Raw genomic sequence first — 24,296 nt, forward strand, 5'->3', positions numbered from 1 at the left:
TCAAAGTATTTCACCGGACAGTTATTAATTTTAAAGTATTTGTTTCAATTGATTAAACGATTCTTTAATAAAATATCCTTATGGTCTTATTTATAACGTACTTCTAACATGTTTTATAATGACAAAAAAAAAACATCAAACTGCGATAACTCTTCATTAAAATATAATAACGTTTTAATTTTACCCTTATTTAATATATACTCTATTCGGAAAAAAATATCTACATTATAATAAATAAAGGATAATATGGTACATTCATAATAAAAAATTAACGAAGTGATTTATAAATAGAATAAAAAAATAGTCTCACTCTGTCTTATAAATAGGACTAGAGGACTATTTTTAACTACGCAAATTATTTCACCGTCGTTGTATTTGTTTCCACTCGCGCTAACAAACAGATACGAGTATGTCCCAACATTTTGCACTTTGCAGCGGTGCGGACAACCTAGATTGATACTGTATTTAGATTTTAAAAAACAGGGACCTTTTTTGTATTTTATCTTGAACTAGATTTCTACTAAATTTAAAGCGAGATGAAAAATAATACTACATTTTATAATATAAGATTTATTTAAATAATCTAAATATGTTAATAAAACTAGTTATTTGTAAAATATGTAATAGTTTTCCCAAAACACCTTTTTAAATCACTTGTATTGAAATCATAGTGCAATACAAATTTTCTTAGTTTGCACAATCAATAAAGATAATTTAAAAAAAAATGATAAAGTATAAGGAATAAAATGAGTTAAAATTTTTTTTATTTAAAATCAAACTTCATTCTTAATTAGTTCTTATATTGAAAATTGAGTATATTATATAATCAGTTTAGATTAGTTAAAGTAATAGAGTCTTTTGGTAGCCCAAAATAAAAAATAGAGGTCTTTGCGCCGTTTTTAACTAGTACTCCTATAATACCAATTGATCATATTTTAAGTGACAAAGTGATTTGAATAATTGAATCTATACCATCGAGACTGACTGTACCGTAATCTATAAGAGCTGCGCCAATTTTCGCTGGCAAAATTTTATTTTGAGAAACCACTACCTTCGATCTTTAATATAAGATATTGTTTGACTTTTATTTGGTCCTAATATAAGACACCAATCCACTTTGTCTCTCATATTTATGTATTTTTTTTCGAAATAATCCTTCTAACAATAGTAGTTTTAGCCAATATACTTTACGAGAATATTTTAGAAAAGACAACACCTATTTATTAGAAATAACTAATTTAACTTCTTTTTTTAATCTCTTCAAATTAATCAATTAGCTCTTATAAATAGGACCAGAGGTAGTATTTGATATAAGGACAAAACTTATGCGCTCGATGCATTTGTTCTTTAATAAAAAAGACCCATCACTTAAAGGAATATATTATGCCATTATCCGTTACTAATAGAAACGAAAAAAGTCAATTTTGCCGTGGAACCAGTGCCTACAAACAATTCGAAGATTTTTTTTTAGGCATATGTATTTTGTTATCGGAAGCAATTCTATTTGAAATACTGTTACATACTAAATATGAGTATTTTTTTTAACAGAGATTTAAATTTTAATTCACGACATTATAGATGACTATCCTGTGAGATCCAATCTAGGTGGCCAAAGAATTTAAAGATGAATATATGTAAATATATAAATGAATTGGATGGCTTTACAAAGGGAGGATCCAAAAGCTGGGGCATAAGTTGCAAAGCATACGCGAAAAGCCAATTAAGCATCAGAGGCTTCACGTTATAACACTCATTCGCATTGCTCCATGTATCAGACTTGCGAGCTTCTCCCATAATTATTATAACCTCCAAACAAAATGCCATCAATGCCTCACACTCCTCACACTTCACTTGCATATTTCCGCATAATCACACGCTCCTCTTTTTCCTCTGCTTTTTTGACCTTCCCCTGCGATTTCACATCTGGTTTGTTACGAAACCACTCACCCTCGTCAAGATTTAAAGATTGACAGATACAGGCGGTGGCATACCGATTAATTACCTGCTCCACAAGAGAGAGAGAGTGGAAAAAAGCATCATCAATGTATAAAAACCGCCGTTTTGAAGATTACGGCAAGAGAATGATTACTACCAACAGCTGCAAAACACGAAAGGGAGTTTTAAAGAGGTCTCAAAATAGAAGAATCGCTCTGTAAATAAAAACAAAAGAGACGTAATTGATTAGGAAGAGAAGGGGGTGGTGGTGGTTTTGGACCCAATCCCAACCATCATTGCGAATCTTGAGACGGCCTAGCCCATCATCATTTTACATAACCTAGCTCCAACCCCCCCATTATTGTCCCTCTCTTCAGCATAATAACCCCATTCTTGCATTCCGATTTTGCCCTCCTCCCAGCCGGAGGAAAAGAGCAGAAAAGCAGGGGAAGAAGAAGCATCATCATTCACATGACGCCATAAGCATCATGATAGAAGCCAAACATGAAATCTTTTAGGCTCTTAACCGGCCGCCTTCCCTGCTTACACATGCATGATTGTTGTGTCAGAGAGACGAGAAACACGTCCCCCCCACCCCCCATGTCTCACTCTTCCTCTTCTTCTCCTCCTTCCCCTTTTCCTCTGTTATAAATTTCCGTCCTCGTTCTGATCTCCCACTCCCTCCCACACTGCTTTTGCTCTTTCTTCTGTTCCGTAATTCTGATTCCCTTCGTCTGCCAAGGTCCTCCCGCAAACTTCCTCGAAAAGGTGATCTTTTTCGAATCGTTCAATTCAGTTGAGAAGGGCAGAGACCCCCCCCCCCGGGGTTCTGTTTTCCCATTTTCTGCTTAGTGCTCACTTTCACAGAAAAAGACATACGTGGTGTTGTTGATTGAGAACCGTTTAGTGTTGTCGATTGTAGAGTTTGGTTTCTCTTTATTTCAGATATCTGTCTTTGTTGGCTTCTTATACTTTCTTGCGTGGGAATCACAAATAAGGGCTCACATAGTTGGGTATCTAGCAATCCTCCACCTTGTTCTCTGGAAGGAATGCTTGCTTTTTTTTCAATATCTTTTTAGTGTGGATTTTATAACAAATAGTTTTCTTGCATTTATATTTGATTAAAAAAATCCTATGCGAATGGTTTCTTTGTCTTTCTCAAGCTCTATAGTGACGTTCTATTCTTTATTATATATGGGTTTAGTATTCTCTCCCGATAGCCTTTTTTAAGCACATTCTTTTATGTTAAAAATCTGAATGCCCCTGGTGTGCCGGGAAGAGCAAGAACTATGAATAGACAGGCATAGAAACACCCACGAGATCGTAGTATGAAGCTTGTCTCTTTAATGCATGACCTTTATCCCTTTCTTCCCTATTGGGACAGCCGAAAGAAACCATTTTTTTCATCTTTCAAGTGAGTGCAGGTTTGGACAACCGATATTCCCACCCCTGTATCAGTTCCTTTTAGCATCTGAGACAAGCCCATATGCTCTATTTATTTGATAGGGTGGTCCAGTAGACTCAATTGTTCTGGCCTCCACCTGCTATGCCTTTTCCTGTTGTCATTGGCTTCTTCGGTTAAGTGTCATGATTGTATCTACCAAAGAAATTCATAAAGCAGCGCATTAGCCAGAACTCTCCTCTTCTTTTTCTCTCTTTAATTATTTCAAGCAGTTATTAAGGTGGTTCTGCTCCTCTTTAGTTTCATCAAATTTTATTTTAAAGGTCACAGATTTCTTTTTCACGTGCACACACCTAAGTGTATTTGTGAGTCTGGATTATCACTTGTATGCTGCGTTGTGTGAACTAATTTAATTACATTATCTGAAGATCCTCTCGTTTTTTTGGGCTCAGGGACACACCCAGGAGAACTGTTGCATAGTGATGGACAGGTTGAACTCAGAACTGTACCTGCAGAACTGCTACATAATGAAAGAGAATGAGAAGCTAAGGAAGAAAGCTCAGGTTCTTAATCAAGAGAATCAAGCACTGCTTTCGGAGCTGAAACAGAAGCTCTCCAAGGGTAATGCCAAAGGCAATTCTCCAAACACAATTGTTGACCTGAACCTCGGTTCGGGGTCTGACCAGAATGCTTCCAGCTCTAGCCACTAATCTGATTGGAGAAAGAAGTAACGTGACCTCTTACTAGGTCTCTTTTGCTGTTTTGGGGTTATAAAAAAACCAGAGTGGACAGTATTAGTTGTAGTCTCTGTTCATAGGATAATCCTAGAATCCTCTGTAAGGTTACTGTTACTTCTCTTTTTCATGTCTCGTTATATTTTCCTCCAACCATGTCTGGTGTATCTAGGTATCTTCTAGTGCAAAGGAATATAAAGTTGTTATTACATGTTTTTAGCTCACCCTGCCTTCGCCCTGTGCGTGTGATCGCGACAAAGAGAATATGGTCCTGTTCTTTATTTTCTGAATGAACATGAATTCTTTCCGTTAATAACCAAGAACGCGATTAAAGATGATAACTAAGCACGCCTAAGGATGCAAGCTTGAAGGCACATCCAATCCAATCAAACATTTAATACTACTCCGTATTGACAGAGATTTAACGTCGCGTTCTGGATGTAGGGAAGTGAAGAATTAACCTTGAAGTCTGGGTTACTTTACAGTGAAGATGAATGTACAAAATAATTGGATTAGAAAAAAGAGATTACAATCTTTAACAACATAAATTCAAAAGTACTTAATCTTCCTGGTGGGTATTCATGACAACGTAAATGGAACTGATCATGAAGCAAGGTTAAATGATCGTCACGACCCATGACGAATGAACATGATAAGGCACGAGGCCCTTTTCATGATAATACTGCAAAATATGTCATCCTTTTCTTCTTTTTAAATAGGGTTGGATATGTATATAAATATATATATATTTTTCCCTTGGGCGAAAAGGAGCGATGAGAGGATGACAAGAATATTGTTAGTTGTCACAGATTCTGCTTTGAAGAGAGAATCTAATCAGAGGACGTCACAAAAAAGATTCAGGAAGTCAATGAGGATTCATAAGATTAGGTTGGAGTGAGTGAGGGGAAGAGAGGAGAAGAATGAAAGAGAAGGGAAGACTGATGATATCAGACTGGTGGACATGACAATATCTCAGGAACATTACTAGGTTTTGACCTTCGCAGCTCTATAAATCATGACTGCACGTCAGATAATATCAAGAATATCTAAATCTAAGCATGGAAAATGACGTTTTTGGGCAGGCTGACTGCATATGATAATCATTTCTACTTATTTATAGTTTAAATGAGATTATTTCGAATAAGCAATCTTCCATATTTATACTTACACTATCAAATTATCTTGAAATGACTTACTTGAAAATAAGTACTAACTACTAGGGTGGTAAAACAGGTCATGGATGACAAGTTAGGATTAGAAAGTGTAAGTTAAGATGGTCTCGTATGATAATGAATTGGTTTTTAATTGATCCATGGTGGTACGTTGGTGGGTTGGCATTTTTTAAAATTTTCTATTTTTCAAATATTTTTCTTATACAATATAAAGAAAATATAAGGAAATTTTTTATCTTTCTTTCAAATATGTGATTAAAATACCAAATTAAATAATATAAATATTTCTTTAAAATTCTTTTAGATAGGATATAAAATATAATAATATAATTATAATAATTAATAAAATTTAAAGAATAGAACAAAAAATAAATGCGGACTAACTTGTGAGTTGCTGGGCTAACATACAACGGGTTGTGAGTTAAACAGTATGAGTTGAACAATTTGTTTAATGGCGGATTGGCTTTTAGTAATTATAACCTGCCATGTGAATAGGTTGGGGGATTGGACTCACAGGTCCAACCTACATTATTAGTAACAATAAATTTTGGACTAAAGATACTTTTTTTAAAAAAAATAACTCTTAATTTTGAAACTCTCTCCTCAAAAAATTGCTATTCTTACCGTATTACAACTACAAATATTTATTCGGAAAAAAAAAAGGACGAGCAAAAACTCAAACACCCAAAAGAGACATTCCTCTATTAAAAGATGCGGCTTTTGATTGGTTACAACTAGGGGTACACATATACCTTTGTGCCTAACCCAAGATCTCTTCTCCTCAAAAAATTGCTATTCTTACCGTATTACAACTACAAATATTTATTCGGAAAAAAAAAGGACGAGCAAAAACTCAAACACCCAAAAGAGACATTCCTCTATTAAAGATGCGGCTTTTGATTGGTTACAACTAGGGGTACACATATACCTTTGTGCCTAACCCAAGATCTGGTTTGAGGTTACGTCAGGCTGGATACGATGGTCCGTGGTCTGATCCAGTCCAATATGGACCTGAGATCAGGCCCATACCAGGTTTGACCCCCTAGACCACCAGACCAGTCTAGGTAGCCCATAATCAATTTTTTTTAAATTTTTTTTTAATGAGTGATAAGATTTAACCCACCGAAATTTGTAATCCACTACACTTTCAGTAGGCCACACGCCACGCCATTCTCTCTCTTCCCCCTTCCTCTCCGCTCTCTCACATTTTTCTTCCCTCTTGGAAGGAAGAAGAAGAATACCAGCCCCTCACTCCTAGCATCACAGCAATCAAAAGAATTAAAAAAATGATGATTGAAGCTTCTCAACCTAAATGCACATGCATTTGGTAGAGAAGGATAAGGGATGACAGATCTGAGAAGGAAAAGAGGAACAGCAGGCGACAAGGAAGAGACGCGGGCAGCAACAAAAAAGATGCACGACGTCAATGACGATAAAGAAAAAAGCCTGCGCTTTTTTGAGTTTCAAGCACCAATAGCAGTGACGATGAATAAAGGAAGAAGAAGAAGCTTCATGCAAGATTTGAAGAGTGGAGATTGAGATGGGAAAAGAGTTGGCTAGAGAGGGGATGAATCATGAGATTGAGATCTTAAAAGGGGGGTGAGTTGGCGAGCATGAAGGTCTGAAGATTTTTAAAAAAAAAGTAATTTAATAAATATATATAGGCATGGATTAGACTAGACTAATCGGTCCTTATGGTCAACCCGAAACTCGATTGACCCGATGAATTAGTTTGGTCTGGGCCAGTTGTCTCACCAGGCCGCTTTTCCTTTATCAGGTTCGATCAGACCGGACCGGTAAAAACGGGTTAGACTGCCTCCGAGTTTTTGCAAAGCCCCTAGTTAAGACCACAGGAAGGCCTGAAGGGAGAATCTATCAACCATTCAACAGAAGATTAAACAGGGCAAAACCGAATCGAAGGTTGTCAAAAAACGAAAAGTCAATATTTTCATTCAATCACAAGTTTTTGGTTCAATTTCCTCCGTGAGTTTCCCTTTTTAAATTCTCTTACAGTTCGGACTTTGCTAATTCCTGCCCCCAAGAGCAATATCCATGCCAACAACTGCAATTATCTATCTATCATTATACAAATCTGGGCTGGTCGCCGGGAAAAGAAGATAAAAGAAGGCCACCAATCCCATTACTGCTAAAAGAAGGCCACCAATCCCATTACTGCTGCTACACTAATTAACCCTGCAACACAAACACAAAAGGGTAAGCTTGGATCAGAAGGGGAAAAGACACACACGTCCAAACTCCAAAGCCGAAAGAATAGGAAGCTACATTGCGACACCATGAATCTCATTTCACAGTTCTGAGAATCTAATAAGCGGACAATGAGAACCAGAGGACTTTGAAATTCTAAGACGGCTCCTTGGAACAGGAGGTGCCCAATTTTACGAAGCAGGGATTTGAGTCTTAAAAAATAAGCTTTGGCAACATTAAATCCAAACTTCCCACAAGTTAAATCCACAGAAACTGGAATACAATTTCCACTCACAGAACAAAGTGAAAAGAGAAAAACCTGGACAAAATTTTTAGTGTTAAAACATAACAGGAAGGGAAACGAGAACGCTGTATCCGAGACAAAGGGCAGATTCAACTTTCTATATTTTCAAATATTATAATCTCGATATAAATAATATGAGAAGAAGAGCTGCTAGGATTCACTAAAAGACAGCTTTAGGTACTTTTCTACTACTGATTAATATATACTACTATATTTTTTTTGGGGGGTTGGGGACTAAACCTCTAGTAGGAATCCAACCATACCTAAAGTAAAAGGGCAGAATTACATTGAACGACCTGAAAAACTAATTCGTAATGATTTACCTTAAAAATGATTGTTCTTAGGACCAAAGGACCTTTCTGTGAGTTGTACTGACAAAAATGCCTTCATTTACTTTTCCAAAACACTCTTTAAAGAAGCTGACTTCGGAGCCAAAAAACTTATGCCTACACAGAAATCTCATTTAATTCACAACATGGAAGAAGACCCACCCGAGAAAAATACATATTCATGAAGAAAACGTCTCTATGAAGAAGATTCATTTGCTCTATTTTGCTTATGTTAACCATGGTTTGAGCTTGCAATTAAATTAGATTGCTGCAGATTTTTGTTTCAAATAAATGAGAGTAAGAGATGAAGAATAAGAATGGAGTGCCTTGGACAAATATATAGGAGCTCTTTTGTCCTTGCAACTCAAATATAAGGTCCTTTGTTCCTCAGAATAAATTTCATTTTTCAGGTCCTTCATTATAGCAATTAATTTCTTTAGATCCTTCAATGCAGTTTTCCCAAGTAAAAATACATGTTTAAACCACTCTGCACCACATGCTCAGGATCTAGAGTGATAGAAATGAAACAAAAAAAAATGAAGCTACAATTATATAAAAAAGCCATTCATTGTCATTGAATGGCTCCCGCCTAAGGACCATCTCTGGGTTTTCACACAAACCAAAAAAAAAAACCAAAGAAGAGGAAAGAAAAGAACAAGCTAATTGTAAAGCATTGAAGTATACTCTAACTATGTTATGCATGACAAAGTTGTCTTTTAAACTTACGCCAGAGGTAATTCAATACACATACCACTTCTTGGTGAAAATAGTACAGGCAATCCCATGAAATTACAATACATGTGAGCAACTATTGGAGGAATAATATGTCCTGCAAAACACCATCGTAAAAGATAGACCAAGTCAACCAAACATATTTAACTAAATGGATCTTTTCATAGGAGATGAGCTGATCATTGATATAAGCTATGAGAACCCAATCAATCATTTGATACAGCCCATGTTGACCGAAGAAACACAATTAAATGACCAGTTAAGCAAATGAAACCATGACTAACACGCTGTATAGTAGTGTTGTTTAAAGTGCAAAAGAACAACTTACAATAACTTGGTTTGTAATTGCTTCACTTTATTTATAAATATACACTAATTATCATATTAAAAATTGACAACTTCTTATTGTGAATTTCTCATTTTACAAAAAGCAGGGAAATTGGAAAACCATTAATTGGTTAGTTTTATAGTTACATTACTGATTAAATTCCATTTGACATGTTAATAATAGTAGAGAGCATATAATTTAGTTTAAAACAATATTCTTAGGCAAGGTAGTCAAAGGCAAGAGATGCCCTTAAGAAACTATACCTCTAAAAAGCTTTATCCAAAAGGCTGTAATAAGCACATGTTCAAGTGAAACAAGGCATTCAAGCAAGAAGAAAATACGCTACACACACACACACACGTAAATTTTGAATAACATTTGACATATAAATAATCATTCAATGAATTAATTAAGTCACTAATATCACCACTCAAGCATAATAATCATCAAATATAACTCACAATGTGAAGTGCAATTATGAAGTCATTGCCAAATCTCAAAGCATAAAGTTTACTAAGTAACCTTGCTACTCAAAATGCATGTGGCTAAGGTCGCTTGCATTGTTTTTATGCGTTTGTTAGCATACCCCTAAAAGCTAATAGCCTAGATAATCATACTTCAAAATAAGAATAACTATTTCACCCTATTCTTAAATCGCCGGTGGGCTGAGCTTCTAAGATCTTGTATCAAGATCATGCATTGAAGCTTTTTTATTTTCTCCTGTGACTTATTAAATTTCAAGTCAGGCCGCTGAGCTAACTCCTTTTACTTTAAAAAACACAACGGATGGTATGATGCTTGATCAGAAAGGGTTGAAAAAGCAACAAAGGGACTTGCCCAACAATGCCAGGCTGAAGGCAGTGCCTCAACACCTTGACCGCCATGTTCGGGAGCAAAAAGCTATGAGTAAGCATCTAAAACATGCATTGTATTAGAAGATTATACAAGCACTATCCTGTCAATGTGCAAGAGTAAGGTACGCCTTGCAGTTTTGTAGAGGCTAGACACAATATGACAGTACTTAGCCATGTATGTATGACAGAAAGCAACTGACCAGACATCACCTACCAGTTCGAATGAAAAGAAATGAAGCATATGACCCAAAGATGACAGTGTAGCCAAGCTGGAGACCTGCAGGTATAATCAATTGTGTGCTGTGAAAATGTTATCAAACAAAACTAAGGGCGAAGCCTTGACATGTGTCAGGCTCTAGAATAAAACACACATCAACCTTGCAAATGGCCGATTGGAGAAAACAAAATATAGACATGAGATATATAGTAAAAGATGAGCATACCTATAACTTGGGAAGCCCTGATTATGTTGTAGTTTTGCTTACTGTAAATCTCCATGAAATGATTTAAATGTGCTGTAGATCGATTACACAATAGAACTGCTCAATAACCTCATAACTCCAAGAAATTGAAAGAAGTCAAATATCCCCCCACCTTTTGTTACTTTACATCCATGCAGAACTTAAGGGAATGATTTTCAAGGGACGTAAGTTACCAAAACTTTTCCAGGCCTATGTGCAAGTGCACACCAAGATATGTATAGTTTTTCATCATAGTCTAAATTATTTTCATGGTTAACAACTTCAGACAATGTTAATGAAGTTAAGTAAATGTGCGTTTGACATTCAAACCTATCGTGATTGGTCCTGCAAAAGATTATCAACATTCTAATAAAGAAGACAGCTCTTACAACTTCATAAAATGAATGATGAACCTTTTCCTTGTGATCTGATTATACTTAGAAGCAAGCCATAGTCTAGATGCCTAAAAGAATACTAATGGGTGCTTGATCACTTCTTTTGATGACATTTCAACCACGGAATGCCCCAAGGCCACTTCTTGTGTATCGCACAGAAAATGCTGCTTCATAGTGTCCCAAAAAAAGATTCATCTTTTCATGTAGATATGCATCGACTTACCCAAGCTGAAGAATATAGGGCAAAGAAGTATAACACTATATTTTGAGTCCTCCACAGAGAAGTAAAGGTATCATACATGCTCTAAATACCAACTCCTCAGTAATGGGCGCCTGTAGAACAAACTATAACTAAGAATTCTCATATTGCATGTATATGGGGAAAACTCTTCAAATTTATGTAAACCCGTATTCAAAAGTTTATAAATGGTCTCTATAAAAACGAAAGCATAGTGCCTAGAAACCAACAAAGAAGGTAAAAGAACATCAGAAGAAGACATAAATAGTTCACCTGATGCCAAATAAACAATAGAAAGTAATGGAGAATAGAAAATATTGAAATTCTCCGGCTGAACCTTAGTAAGATTTTTCACCATCCTTCTTGTAATGGGTTAATCAATCCAGGCAGTCGTTTCACATATGTGCATAGTTTATAGTATGTTAAAACTTGCTACATGTTGGTAACTGTAAGCTTGGTACAACAAAAAGATAAGCAAGTACTAATTGCACTTGGACAAAAGAAGGTAAGCGAGATGACAAAGTTACACTTCTCTGGTTTAATAGAACTAAGTTAAATGGGATGTACATGACAAAATATCAACACGCATTAAAAATACTAACCACAATACAAGTTCGCCAAGCTAGGACATTGGATAAAATGGCAGAAAAAAAGCCAGGAAACCTCAGAAGGGCATTTTTGCACAAATTAAATGAGAGACTTCCACCAGAACTTCTGTATTGCCTCCAAGAATCAACCAATAAAAGATACTTGACGAATATTGATCCAGCATACATTAAAGAGGTCAGAAAAAGAGGGATGGTCACTGCTTGCCACTGTTTCATACAGAAAATTGCATTTCAGCAAGCAAATTTAGAAAAAAGTGAGTGACCCTGTTTTCCAATCTGCATAGCATACAAGAGTGTAACTTGGAATCACCATACAAGTAAGTTCACATTCTTTCCATTCTGTATCTCCAAAAGATAAAAAATGACGTTACATGTTGGAAATTAATTGAACCAGGAACATTTTTAGTTCGAACATAAGAAAACGGAACTCACAATATGATCCACTCTCATGCCATAAACAGTAAATACATATCCTGCTGCCCCGGTTCGTACCTGCCGCGTGGTAAAACAAACGCCGAAAAACGATTATTATAATTACACAAAACTAAATTAAAAATAGTAGAGTAACTTGAGAAGTCATAATTACACAGTATGACTCAAATCTCAATCGGCTAATTTTACGTGACAGATTGATTTTCTTAAACTTCCCAATGATTTATCATTTACTTCTCGTTACGCGTATAATATACTAAAATGTTATACAATCCTGTCCTCCGAATTTAAAGAAATAACCGTATACTTTACTTTTATCATAATAAGTCGAAGTAAACCGATATAAAATTCGTTGTTAGGTAGGAATTAGTTCATCGCATCAAAAGCGGGAAAAATCTCTAGTCTGGGGATAACTCCAATATCAACAAACGAAGTTACTTATTAGCAAGCCGCCCTATATAATCACAGTAGAGGTCCCTTGGTTTTTTTCTTTTTAACCATTAGTAGAAAACAGAGATCAAGAGTAGGAATGCTACCCAGTAGGCTAAACAGAATGACAACGGCAGGAAGGGAATAGAATAAAAACAATAAGGAGCACACATACAGGAAGGATTAGTGCCGAGACAACAAGCGACAGGATCGAAGATATGATGGCGCAGATGAAGCGTCGGATCATGTAACTGTTGAGAGAAGAAGGGGGAGGCAGACGAAGGACCAGCGCGGGGGCGTAGAGAATGGCAACGTATAGAAGGGCCATAGCCATGCAAGCTATCAGTGCCAATGGTTTCGAAAGGCCGCCTTTTTCCTCCATCGCCAGAGAATAATTCATGAACCCTAGAGACGGAGGGCGAGAGAGAGACAAAGATCGCGTCTTGGGACTCTTGTGTATTGACGACAGCTAGGGTACCTCACTGTTTCTTCCCCGTGCAGCGCCACTTCTCGGCTTCGTCGTCCCCAGTATCTTGCAGCATTGACAGTCCTGTCCAGTTTCCGCTTCAACGGCTTGCTGCTTTCGGCAGTTCAAGTCTGGCCGAGAGGCAAAGAAAACGCTTTCTTTCAAGAACTGCATTTTTTTTAAGGAAAAAATCTAGGAAAAATGACATGAAGTTAAAAATTATAATATTTTAATTCAAACACTTAAAATTTCAAAATTCTAGAAAAAAAAAAGTTCCTAATTTGATATTTTGCAAATATAGCTAAATGACTAAAATGCTCTTTTATCAGATTTTTTTTTAAAAAAAAAGCTATCAAACTTGTCATTACCAGTGTATTTCTTATTATTGGTTGTTCAACGCTTGTCATTGTTAATTTACAATTTATTAATAAATAATTTCATTGTCAGTACATTTCTTGTCATTTACAGTTCAATATTGGTCATTATTAGTTCACAACTTATTAATAAACTTTTGATATGAGGGTATTTTTGTCATTTAATTATATTTACAAAATACCAAATTTAGCATCACTTCTTCCCCTAGGATTTTAATTTCTTAGCTGTCTGAATTAAAGTATTATAATTTTCAACTTTTTTTATATCATTTTTTCAAAAATCTAATACCACCCCATGGCTATAATTGGGGATATTTAATTTGTCCCGTCCCGGTCCCGTTGAGTTCGGGACAGGATAAAAAAAAATTCAGACGGGACAGGTACGAGACGGGACGGGAACAGTGACAGGACAGGACGGGACAAGGGACGAGGTTATCCCGTCTCGTCCCGTCTCGAGGTATTTTTTTAAAAATTATTTATAATAATTATTATTAGATTATTTAATTACTTCTTAATAATAATAATAATAATTATTATTATTATTATAGTGTTTTTAGCTCTTAAGTTGTAGTATTATCTTAACAAAATCTTATTCCTCAATAAAATAATTTATGAAGACATTATATAGTGTTTTTTTTCCTGTATTTTTTTTACAGTATTATTTTTACATCTTTTTTATACTATATAATTGAGCTTTCTACATAATATTTTTTTATGATGTTTTTATCTTTAGAAGCCCAATGAAAAATAAGCATTATAATATAAAAAAATTCATATAAAAATTATAGTATTTTTTTTAAAAGGGGGAAGCGGGACATCCCTGTCCCATCCTGGTTCCGTCCCGGTCCCGACAGGACAGGGATAGAACCAGGACTGGACGGGACGGGACATGGGACAAAATCCATGTCCCGTCCCTGTTCACCGGGGGCTTGTCCCAATCCCGTCTCGTCTCGTGAACTTTTCTAGCTATAACTAAGTTTCACCCCTGTTGGCAGGGGAAAAGAAAAGGGTCTTGTTGAAAATAATTTTTGGGGGAAGCGGGACATCCCTGTCCCATCCTGGTTCCGTCCCCCGGTCCCGACAGGACAGGGATTGGACGGGACGGACATGGGACAAAATCCCTGTCCCGTCCCTGTTCACCGGGGGCTTGTCCCGATCCCGAACTTTTCTAGCTATAACTAAGTTTCACCCCTGTTGGCAGGGGAAAGAAAAGGGTCTTGTTGAAAAAATTTTTGGTTTTTTTTTAAAAAAACTTGTTGGGATGTTTTTTTATATGAAACGAACCAAAGGCCTACTAGCCTATCCCATACAATTATTCATTTCAGACAGCATTAAAGAAGATAGTTCATGTGGTGCCTAACTAAGTGGTATCCTGGTATCACGTTGAGACCATGCTTGGCGAGGTAATCAGGAGCTGCATTTGCGCCTCTGTTAACATGCTGTAGTTTCACCATCCAGTCCCTTCGCAACATATTTCTGCACTCCGTGATCACCCCATGATACACATGGGTTCGCACTTCACTGGTTTGCAGCAGGTTGAGTGTCTTTGTGGAGCCAGACTCAACTACGACTTTCTTGTATCCCCTTTCCCAGGCAAGTTTCATGCCATGCAAAATAGTCCTAAAGCTCAGCTAAGAGGCAATCTTCTCCCTCCATTCTACACGTAAAGCCTACAAGGAATGTTCCTTTATCATCACGAGCAACACCTCCACAAGCCATACTCTGGGAGTGGTGAGTGTAAGCACCGTCAACATTCACTTTTATCCAATCTGGGTCAGGTGGTTTCCACTTCTCTTTTCGTGCCTCTATGGTTCTATGGGTTCCCCTCAATTTGCAGTGAGCTACTTTAACACTACTCACCATGGCTTTTGATTGAGCAACTATCATATTAGCGAGCACAATGTTTCCTTCGAAGATTCGTAGGTTCCTGCATCGCCATAACCACCAAGTAATGGTGAACACAACATCCCAGTCAGCATCATTCCCTTTGTGCCTTTGGGAGATATTCCAATGAACCCACTCTTTCACCCCTCGGTTACAAAGCGTCTCCAAATATTAGGGTGCACCAACATCTTCCAAACCTTGCGAGCCTGCGTACAATCATGTAAGACGTGAATGATGTTTTCCACCTCCGTACCACACACACTATAGGAGCTATCAATAACTAGACCCCTTCACACGTGACTTTCATTCGTTAAAACGCTCTCTCTCACTGCAAGCCAGAGAAATGAAAGGCATCAAAGTGGTGCTTGGACATTCCATATTCTCTCCCAAATAGGGTAAACTTGTGCATCTAGTTTCAGTAATTGGGCATAGGCTGACTTTACAGAGAAGATGCCACTTTTTTCCCACCACCACCTTACATCGTCGCTATGAGGATTACCTTCCAAACCCTCCTTTACCTCTTTCCACGTCTTTTTGATCCCAATCCATGTATTCGACCCGGGTCTCCTGCTTTCCATGACAGGTAGCATGTCAACCCTGTATTTATACTTATCACGGATTATACGAACCCAGAAATCATCTCTCTGATATACCATGTTCCACCCTAACTTCATTAAGAAAGCATGATTTTAGTGTTGAGCATGCCTGATGCCAAGCTCGTCTTGTTTTCTGGGCCCATACACCTCAGACCGAAACTAGCGGTACACGCCGAGAGTCATCTGTATTGCCCCAGAAGAAGCTTCTGTTGTACTTATCTAGCGTCTCACACCTGTTGACAGGGAGTAAGGTTGTTTGTATAATATATCCAGGAATTGCATTCGTAACGGAAGAGATAAGAGTGTTTCTCCCTGCAAGCGAAAAAGAAGTTGCTTTCCAATTGGAAAGTTTACCTTTCACCTTATCCATTGTTTCCTGAAAAGTATTCTTGTCAACCCTTTTATGATGGAGAGGTACCCCAAGGTACTTTCCCAAGTCCGCTGTTTGAGTAAATCCCAAAGCTTGACTCAGCTCACTACACCTTGTGTGGTTGACATTTTAGGAGAAGAAAACTCTAGTTTTGGGGGCACTGATTTTAAGCCCTGAGCTACTACAAAACTTTCTAAGGCATTCATTAATCACATCCACCTGTTGCAAAGAAGCCTCAACAAAGATAATAATATCATTTGCAAAAAAGAGATGTGAGATAGGTGGATCGGTCCTTGTGAGTCTTATTGGCCTCTATTCCGACAATTCCATTTTCATCTGTATGAGGTGAGCAAGTTTCTCCATACAAATAACAAAAAGATATGGAGAAATTGGGTCGCCTTGCCTAACTCCCCTTGAGCTATGAAAAATCTCAACTTTATCCCTATTCCATAGCAATTGTAGTGAGGCAGAGGAGATACAGCATCTAATGATCTCAATGAAATTATTTGGTAGCTCCAATTCCTGCAAACAATTGAGAAGAAAGCCCCAATGCACTCTATTGTGAGCTTTTTCAAGATCAATTTTAATTGCCATGTATCCTTTTTTTCTGACATGGTTCGCATAGAGTGAATGACTTCTTGAGCAACAATAATATTATTTGCACTATGTCTTCCCAGAACAAAACTACATTGGTTAGGAGAGATAATTTTAGGCAAGAATAATTTTAACCTGTTGGTGACCACCTTCGTCACTGCCTTATATACTACATTGCAGAGACTAATAGGACGAAGATCCCGTATCATTTCTGAAACTTCCTTTTTGGGAATCAACACTACCAAGGTACCATTGACCTCCCGAATAAGCTGGGGGTTGGCGTAGATTTGCTTGATAAACTTAATCACAGAATTACCCACCGTGTGCCATTAATTCTGAAAAAACAACATATTAAAACCATCTGGACTGAGAGCTTTAAGAGGGCCTATGCTAAAAATGGCGTCCTTGATCTCTTTCTCTTCGACTTTTTTTGCACAATACCGAAGTGTGGCCTCATCAATTTTGGGAAAAGTAACGCTACACCACAGCTTTTCACAGTCAACTATCTCTTTTGTAAATAGTTGTTCAAAGTAAGACGTGGCGAGTTTCTTTATTTCCTCATGATTATAGACCCCATTCCCTTCATCATCACATATTGCATCAATTCTATTTACTTGGCATCTCTTATTGGCATATCGATGGAAGAGCTTAGAATTGTTATCACCATGAACGCTCCATTCCATTTTTGCCTTTTGTGCCCAAACTAAAGAATCTTGCAACATGACATCTTCTAACTCTCTCCAAAGTTTCAGTTGCAAGTCTCAAGATTTCTGTTTTTCCCATTCTGATTGAGGTGCTGATTTATACCATCAAGTCTCCTCAATAACTCTTTCTTACGAGTTTTCGTATGGCCGAACGTGTTTCTGTTCCAAGATCTACATTCCTCTGCGAAATTGGTGATGTTGTCATTCCAACTTACATGCGACTTCTACTTTGATTTCACAAAAGCATCAAACTCCTCATGAAGGACCCATGCCACTATAAAACGGAATGGTCAATTATGCGGAAATCGATTACTAGCTTGATCTAGACTTAACAAGATTGGCTGGTGGTCCGATTTAAACGGTGGAAGATGGGTAACAAACGCATCAAGGAACTGATATGACCAAGCATCATTACACAGCACATGATCCAGTCTTACCGCTGTTGCACCGTGTTGTCATGTAAACTCGGGGCACCGATATCCCAAATCATGAAGATGACTCTGATCAAACCAAGTGATGAAGTCTTTATCACTTGATAATTTGTGCTTAGCAACAGAACGTCTATCCGCAGCCAACAAGGTTGCATTAAAGTCACCCCTAAGGATCCAAGCCCCTAACATATTACGACTTAACCGAGACAACTCACCCCACAGTTGCTGTCTCACCATGGCATTTGGGTGGGCATAAATAATCGTCATTTCCCAGCTAAGCCCTTGACTATTCCCAACTCTCACATGCATAAACTGGGGGTTTTTCTCTAAGATGGTTACATGCTGCACTGATCTCTCCCAAAGGCACCATATACCTCCGCTATACCCTTCGACGTCAATGATCTCATAGGCATGGAAACCCAGCTTTTTTGTTCTATTTTTCACCTCACGCTTGTCACACCTAGTCTCAAGGATGGCCAGAAAATCTATTTGGTAGTGTCTTTTGATTTCTCTAACCAGAGAAGGGAAGCTTTTGGCTCTTGTACCCCTTGAGTTCCAGAACATAACCTTCATGAAGAAATATTCGCTAACGTAGGAGAGTTATTCCCTTTCTCCATAGTAATTCGTTGTGTTGCTACGTCTTTATCCATTTTCTGCGACTCAACTTGCTGTGTTGTATTAAGAGTTAACGTATGCTCAGGTACCGTCTCTTCACGATAGTCCCAAGGGAGTTTGTCTTCAATATGTGCTGTATGCTCCTGGCCCATAATCATTAATTGTGCTTGAAACACTAGTATCCATATTTGAGGGCCCCGCTTGCAATAGAAAGAAAGAATTATGCATGGGAATTAGATGATCATTGGGCCCCACTAATTCTTTTTTCTTGGCTTTTTCGGCACTTTGCATTTTATTTTCTTTTCCCTTTATTTTAGCCTTATTCTCACTCTTCCTTTTGGATCCTACTGGGGTCCACTCCAAATTATTAGAATCCTTACCAAATCTCCTTCCCCCCTTATCCGTGTTCACTCATTCTTTATTTATATCTTTCTTCCCTAACCGGCCACATACCCCTTGTTTCTTCCCCTCATTTTCTTTGACTTCATGTGATATCTTCGAGATCTGATTCTCGATAATTTCATCCTGACTTTGCGATATATTAATTTCACCAGATCCCACAATATTTGTAAAACTGACTTTTCGCCGAAAATCCCTCCGTACTATCATCCCAGGTCTACAATTAGTTTTCCCGTCACCGGCAGAGCTATCTCTAACCGTCGTTGCATCTCCCTCCGATATCCCATTTTTCACTTGTATACTCACATGCCCTTCATCAAAACTCCTCGCCTTACCTTCATTCTAACCCTCCTTTCCATCTTTTTCAGTATCCTTGTTAAGTGGGCATTGCTCGTTCTGATGGCCATACTTCCCACATGTAAAGCAAACCATATGCAGACCCTCATAAGCTATCGGTCTATCCTCGCCAAAGGCAGTGAAGAAGGGTAGCAAAGGTTTCTTCAAGTCAATCTCCATGCAAATTCTAGCGAAACCTCATTTATCATAGATAGACGTAGACCAATCCACTTTGATTATCTTCCCAATCATATTTCCAATTTGTCGCAAGGACTCCACATTATAAAATTCTAAAGGTAGATCAATAAGCCTCACCCAAGCCGCTATTTTCCTCTGCTCATTTGCTTTACGCGGATTGAAATTTAGTTGCCATCGCTGGACAAGCAGGTAGTGGTCATTGATCATCCAAGGGCCTTCTTGAAAAGCATAATCTCGATCCTCTTTATTAGCAAAGGAGACAGTAAAATAACCGTTGCTTAGCGGGATGACTTTTATATCCCCTTGTGGTTTCCACATCCTCACAATTCGATCTCGTATAATGTGTTTTGGAATCGTTGCCCCCAGCAGCTTGACAATCAAAGAATTCATCCATGGCCGACACCAAGAAGCATATTGCTCTTTAGTGACTTGTAGGATCGGCCATTTACTTTTCCTTAGTGATTTATCTGTCGCCTCCTCATCAGAATCATCCTTATCCCCATGCTCCTCTTCCACCGCATTCATTTTGGCAAAGTAGGTTTTCCAACCATGGACGATATCATCCTCCTCACTGTGATTAACAAGGAAGCCTGACCCTCCTACTGCCAAAAGCTTCTCCTTGTATGACAATGGCATTACCCTTCGCCTCCCCCGCGTCTCCTCCATGCTCCCCTTTATTTTCCCACTAGAGCTCTCCCCTGCCGCCGTTCCAAAAACAAATTGTGTCGGAACACCATCCAGACCATGACCTCTATCACCTTCTCCCTCTCTCCCTCCACCTTCCTCACGACCGCCGCTGCCGCCGCCGCTCTCGGACTCTCAATTTCCCCAATAAATCTATTTTTGGGATGTTTGTTTTTATTTAAGTGTTTTTTGTTTTTTTATTTTTTATTTTTTTGTTTGTGAAAATTGGGAAGTTCTTTCTTCTCTATTTGATGGTTTTTTCTTTATTTGAACATTTGAGTTCTCATTAAAATTTCAGCATTCAAATGTAATTTCTTAGAACAATTATTCAAACAGATTTTTTAGTTTTATGTTTTTAAAACTTATTTTTAAAAACAATTTTATAAAATTGTTTTGAGAACTAAAAAAAATAGAAATGCCCTAAATTTCACCGTGTCTCTGTTTTGCCACCCAAGAAAATAAAAAGAAAAAGAAATGGGAGAGAGAGTTTGGCAGGAAATTGATTAAAATAAATTTAGTGTCTTTGCAAACAGTTAAAATAAATTTAATTAAGTTGGCAAAAAAAAAAACTTAATTAAATCATGGGTTACGATTTTTTCCCCAATGACAGCTATATTAAAATTAAATGAGATGTTGCTTTCTGATTCGTTGGGCCGCGAGCTGGTATTACAGGAGAGGGTGCAAGAATTTCTGGTGGTTAAGAAACAGAGGTACAAGCACGTAATGTTTTTACATAAAATTTTCTATCTAATATCACAAAATGATTTTTATCTAAAAGTGAAAAAAAAAGATCTCTTAGCATATAAATTTTTACCTCGGAATTTTCTATTTAGTATCATCACAAAAAAATCCATCTAAAAGTAAAAACATTTTATAAAGAAAAAACTATTAAAATTTGACTCCTCCTTCGTATTTCTGCCCTTCATAGTTATGTTAGCGTGCTTTTTTTCTTTTTCTTTTTTCTAAATACGCACTTTCATTTCATAAAATATATTAATCGACAAAATTCATACTTTTTCGCCTAACAAAATAAATTTTATATTTAATCATCTATTCTGCAATTACAATTATTTTTAACTAAAATATGAATATTTTTTAAGATGTTGCCCATGGCTTAGAGAGTGTTTATTTATCATAAAAATTCATGTAAGTTGTGACAAAACTTCTCATATATTTATTTTATATATTATAAAATTATTTTTAAAATCAAAATTTAATTTTCTTTTAAATACCCTCCTAATCACCCGGCACATCACTCATTGAGGACAGAGCCCTCGACCTTCAATTAAAGGGAGGCGCGGTTTGCCAATTATGCCAAAAAGTGATATTCATATTGCTCTTAGTTAATCTTATGAAAATAATCATACAAATTACAAATATAAAAAAAATATGTCCAATCACAGATCTAATATAGTATTTGAAGGAATTTAAGTTTGAAACAAAAAAAAAGAGAGAAAGGATTTAAGAATGATAAGATGTTAGAATGACCCATTCTTCCGGAAAAACAAAAAGAAAAGAGAGATGATCCATTTCTCACATTTACAGTTAAAAAGCACTAATTTTTATTATTTTTATTAATTCAAAGAAATAGAAAAATAATAATATAGAACCTAATTAATTAATTTGAATAAATTATTTAATATGATATTTTTTAAAAAATATTTAAGTATTTTTTTAATTTCCTTCCCTCCTCCTATATAATTATTATTAGGAGAATACTTAGTCTAAACAAAAAAGATTTGTGGATTATACATTTATACTGTATAATTTAATTATATAGTTATATACTAGTACTCAATATTTTCGGAATCCAAACAACTGTTAATCTGAGCAAATGAGTACCAAGCATCGAAAGCTCAGTCCGCACTTGCTTTTATTTCTTTTTCCGTCGATCTTGCTTCCTGCTTTATAATCCAAGAAACCGAAATATCGGCGCTGAGATTGTCAAAACCCTAATATTACTTGAAGTCAAGATATATTTTCCCCCATTCATCAGATCTTATGGCGAAAGATTTCACGGTGCCGCCAGTGGTTTTTCCATCCGGCGGTAACCCCACCGCCGGCGGAGCAAACATGGCGCAGAGGCGGGTTCCTACGGCGCCGTTTCAACCGCCTCGTCCATCCAATTCCAGCATTCCCTTCATGTCCTTTGACATGGGGTCTGCAGCCGCAAGTGCCCCCTCCGGCACAATTTACGGAGTCCCCGTTGGAGGCGGTGGCTCTGCAAATTTTGATGACGAGGAACCTCTGCTTGATGAGCTTGGGATCCACCCGGATCAAATCTGGAAGAAAATCAGATCGATTCTCAATCCGTACCGGCTAAATTTTGTCGTGCACAAGGATTCTGATCTATCGGGGCCGATTCTTCTCTACATGTCCTTCTGCCTTTTCCAGCTACTTGGTGGAAAAATTCAATTCGGTGTGATCCTGGGTTGGATCGTGGTATCGTCTATCTTCTTATATGTGGTCTTCAACATGTTGGCTGGTCGAGCTGGCAATTTGGATCTGCATACTTGCACGAGCGTGGTGGGGTACTGTATGTTGCCCGTAGTGATTTTATCTGCTGTGTCTCTTTTCTTGCCGCAAGGTGGGATCGTGAGGTTTGTGATTGCTGCGGTATTTGTGCTGTGGGCAACAAGGTCTTCAGCGGGTCTTATAGTTTCGCTTGCGGATGGTGGGGATGAACATCGCGTGTTGATTGCATATGCTTGTTTCTTGATTTATACCCTATTTTCATTGCTTGTCATATTCTAGCTGTGATTCGTACTGAAATTTTGAATGGCGGTGCATAATTTTAGTGGGCAGTTTCCTAGCTTCTGGGTCATTTTGATTAATGTTGTAGTCATACTGATGGAAAATTGAGATGTAGAAAATGGAAATATTTCTGTAATTGAAATTTTTCTTACTGTGCATCGCTTTAGTTGCAGTATTGTTTTATGAAATTGTGCATATTCTTTTGAATTCTGTTTTTCTTGAAATCACATTTCTGAAGCTCTGCAGTAGGTATACCAGTTGAGCCAATTCAAAATCGTGGTTTTTATTTTCTGTGCAATGGCTTATTAGAATAATAGGTGTTCCCAAAACATGAAGATCGAATGAAATCTCTATCATTTGAGAGGCTGTCGACTTGATTAAATAAGCAATTGGTGTTCTTAAAAGTATACTTACTATATTGATGGTTGTCGGTCATTCATCCCGGAATGTTTTATATTTTTTTTGGCTTAGATAAGAGGACTTAAACTGGGGACAGCACGCGAAACTTGATTTAGTATGCGGTATTTGATAGCTATAACTTCCATGTGTATGGAAGAAAAAAGTTGGGAAGGGATAAAAAGTATGTGACTACATGATTCCGAAAGCTGCTTCATGTGATTGTCATTACCATCTCGCAACTTAGAGGGGCTTCAACTACATGATTGTTGTTTCCGGCCATTGTTCCTGTCACCTGATTTTGTGGTTTTGGTGAATAAAATGCCATTACTCTTATGGTGCAGAATTTCCTATCATTGAACAAGATATGGAACTGCAAAATGAAAATTTTTAGTCGGGCTGCCAGAGTTTTTGTCTAGGAAAAGAAAATGGTATAGGTGAAAATTGACTAGGGATATGGACATGTTTCATGCATGCATAGTTTACATATTTTCATCCCCCTGTTATCTTTTCCTCATTTGTTGCCTGAGCACGGTATTGTTAAATACTGATCCCTGCTCTATTAATTTCAGATATTTTGTGGGATCTTATGTGCAAATAATTTACTATAGCTATTCTTAAATCTATGATCTTATTGGTGATCACTGGTTCATGCAAAGCCTAATAAAGCTTGCTGTATTTTCATCTTTTGTCCACCATGGCGGCACTTGCCTGTAGTCCATAGTGGAATCCATCCAGACTCTCCACAATTTAAGATTTTATGCCTCTGCCACATAAACATTTTTGCCTCTCACCAATGGATGCAAAGTATCTGCATGGTATATTTTATTTATCGCTTAATGCCAACCAGATATAACTATTTTCCTCCTTAAACACGTTTTCATGCTGAGGGCTTTTGACATGTATAGTTATATTTATACTCCTTTGGTCGCATTTA

General features: G+C 37.2%; 6 protein-coding genes across 6 annotated transcripts; 2 read left to right on the forward strand and 4 right to left on the reverse strand.

Annotated features, from left to right (window-relative positions):
- Positions 1-3,647: 3,647 nt before the first annotated feature.
- LOC114738490 (protein LITTLE ZIPPER 3-like) lies at positions 3,648-4,295 on the forward strand. Its single transcript, XM_028926550.1, has one exon. It carries the CDS (start codon positions 3,820-3,822, stop codon positions 4,045-4,047), a length of 228 nt encoding a protein of 75 aa, XP_028782383.1. The 5' UTR covers positions 3,648-3,819; the 3' UTR covers positions 4,048-4,295.
- A 2,924-nt stretch (positions 4,296-7,219) lies between these two features.
- On the reverse strand, positions 7,220-13,152 carry LOC114738473 (CAAX prenyl protease 2). The gene is given in 10 exon segments (XM_028926531.1): positions 7,220-7,375; positions 7,405-7,436; positions 8,833-8,910; positions 10,210-10,272; positions 10,439-10,510; positions 11,075-11,121; positions 11,123-11,184; positions 11,692-11,904; positions 12,130-12,189; positions 12,734-13,152. Coding segments are annotated over 10 exon segments (912 nt in total). The 5' UTR covers positions 12,959-13,152; the 3' UTR covers positions 7,220-7,315.
- Positions 13,153-15,018: 1,866 nt separating this feature from the next.
- On the reverse strand, positions 15,019-15,938 carry LOC114738478 (uncharacterized). The gene is made up of 2 exons (XM_028926538.1): positions 15,757-15,938; positions 15,019-15,325 (listed from the first exon to the last, which is right to left on the reverse strand). The coding sequence occupies exons 1-2, from the start codon at positions 15,936-15,938 to the stop codon at positions 15,019-15,021; spliced, it is 489 nt and encodes a 162-aa protein (XP_028782371.1).
- A 2,063-nt stretch (positions 15,939-18,001) lies between these two features.
- LOC114738479 (uncharacterized) lies at positions 18,002-18,744 on the reverse strand. Its single transcript, XM_028926539.1, has 2 exons — positions 18,682-18,744; positions 18,002-18,544 (listed from the first exon to the last, which is right to left on the reverse strand). The coding sequence occupies exons 1-2, from the start codon at positions 18,742-18,744 to the stop codon at positions 18,002-18,004; spliced, it is 606 nt and encodes a 201-aa protein (XP_028782372.1).
- Positions 18,745-19,105: 361 nt separating this feature from the next.
- On the reverse strand, positions 19,106-20,340 carry LOC114738489 (uncharacterized). Its single transcript, XM_028926549.1, has 2 exons — positions 19,851-20,340; positions 19,106-19,804 (listed from the first exon to the last, which is right to left on the reverse strand). Exons 1-2 carry the CDS (start codon positions 20,189-20,191, stop codon positions 19,729-19,731), a joined length of 417 nt encoding a protein of 138 aa, XP_028782382.1. The 5' UTR covers positions 20,192-20,340; the 3' UTR covers positions 19,106-19,728.
- A 1,737-nt stretch (positions 20,341-22,077) lies between these two features.
- Positions 22,078-23,151, forward strand: LOC114738470 (protein YIPF5 homolog). Its single transcript, XM_028926529.1, has one exon. It carries the CDS (start codon positions 22,211-22,213, stop codon positions 22,961-22,963), a length of 753 nt encoding a protein of 250 aa, XP_028782362.1. The 5' UTR covers positions 22,078-22,210; the 3' UTR covers positions 22,964-23,151.
- The last annotated feature ends 1,145 nt before the right edge of the window (positions 23,152-24,296 follow it).

This window comes from Neltuma alba, unplaced genomic scaffold (genome assembly GCF_004799145.2).
Source record: "Neltuma alba isolate B1F8T4 unplaced genomic scaffold, ASM479914v2 tig00013594_pilon, whole genome shotgun sequence".
Lineage (NCBI taxonomy): Eukaryota > Viridiplantae > Streptophyta > Magnoliopsida > Fabales > Fabaceae > Neltuma > Neltuma alba.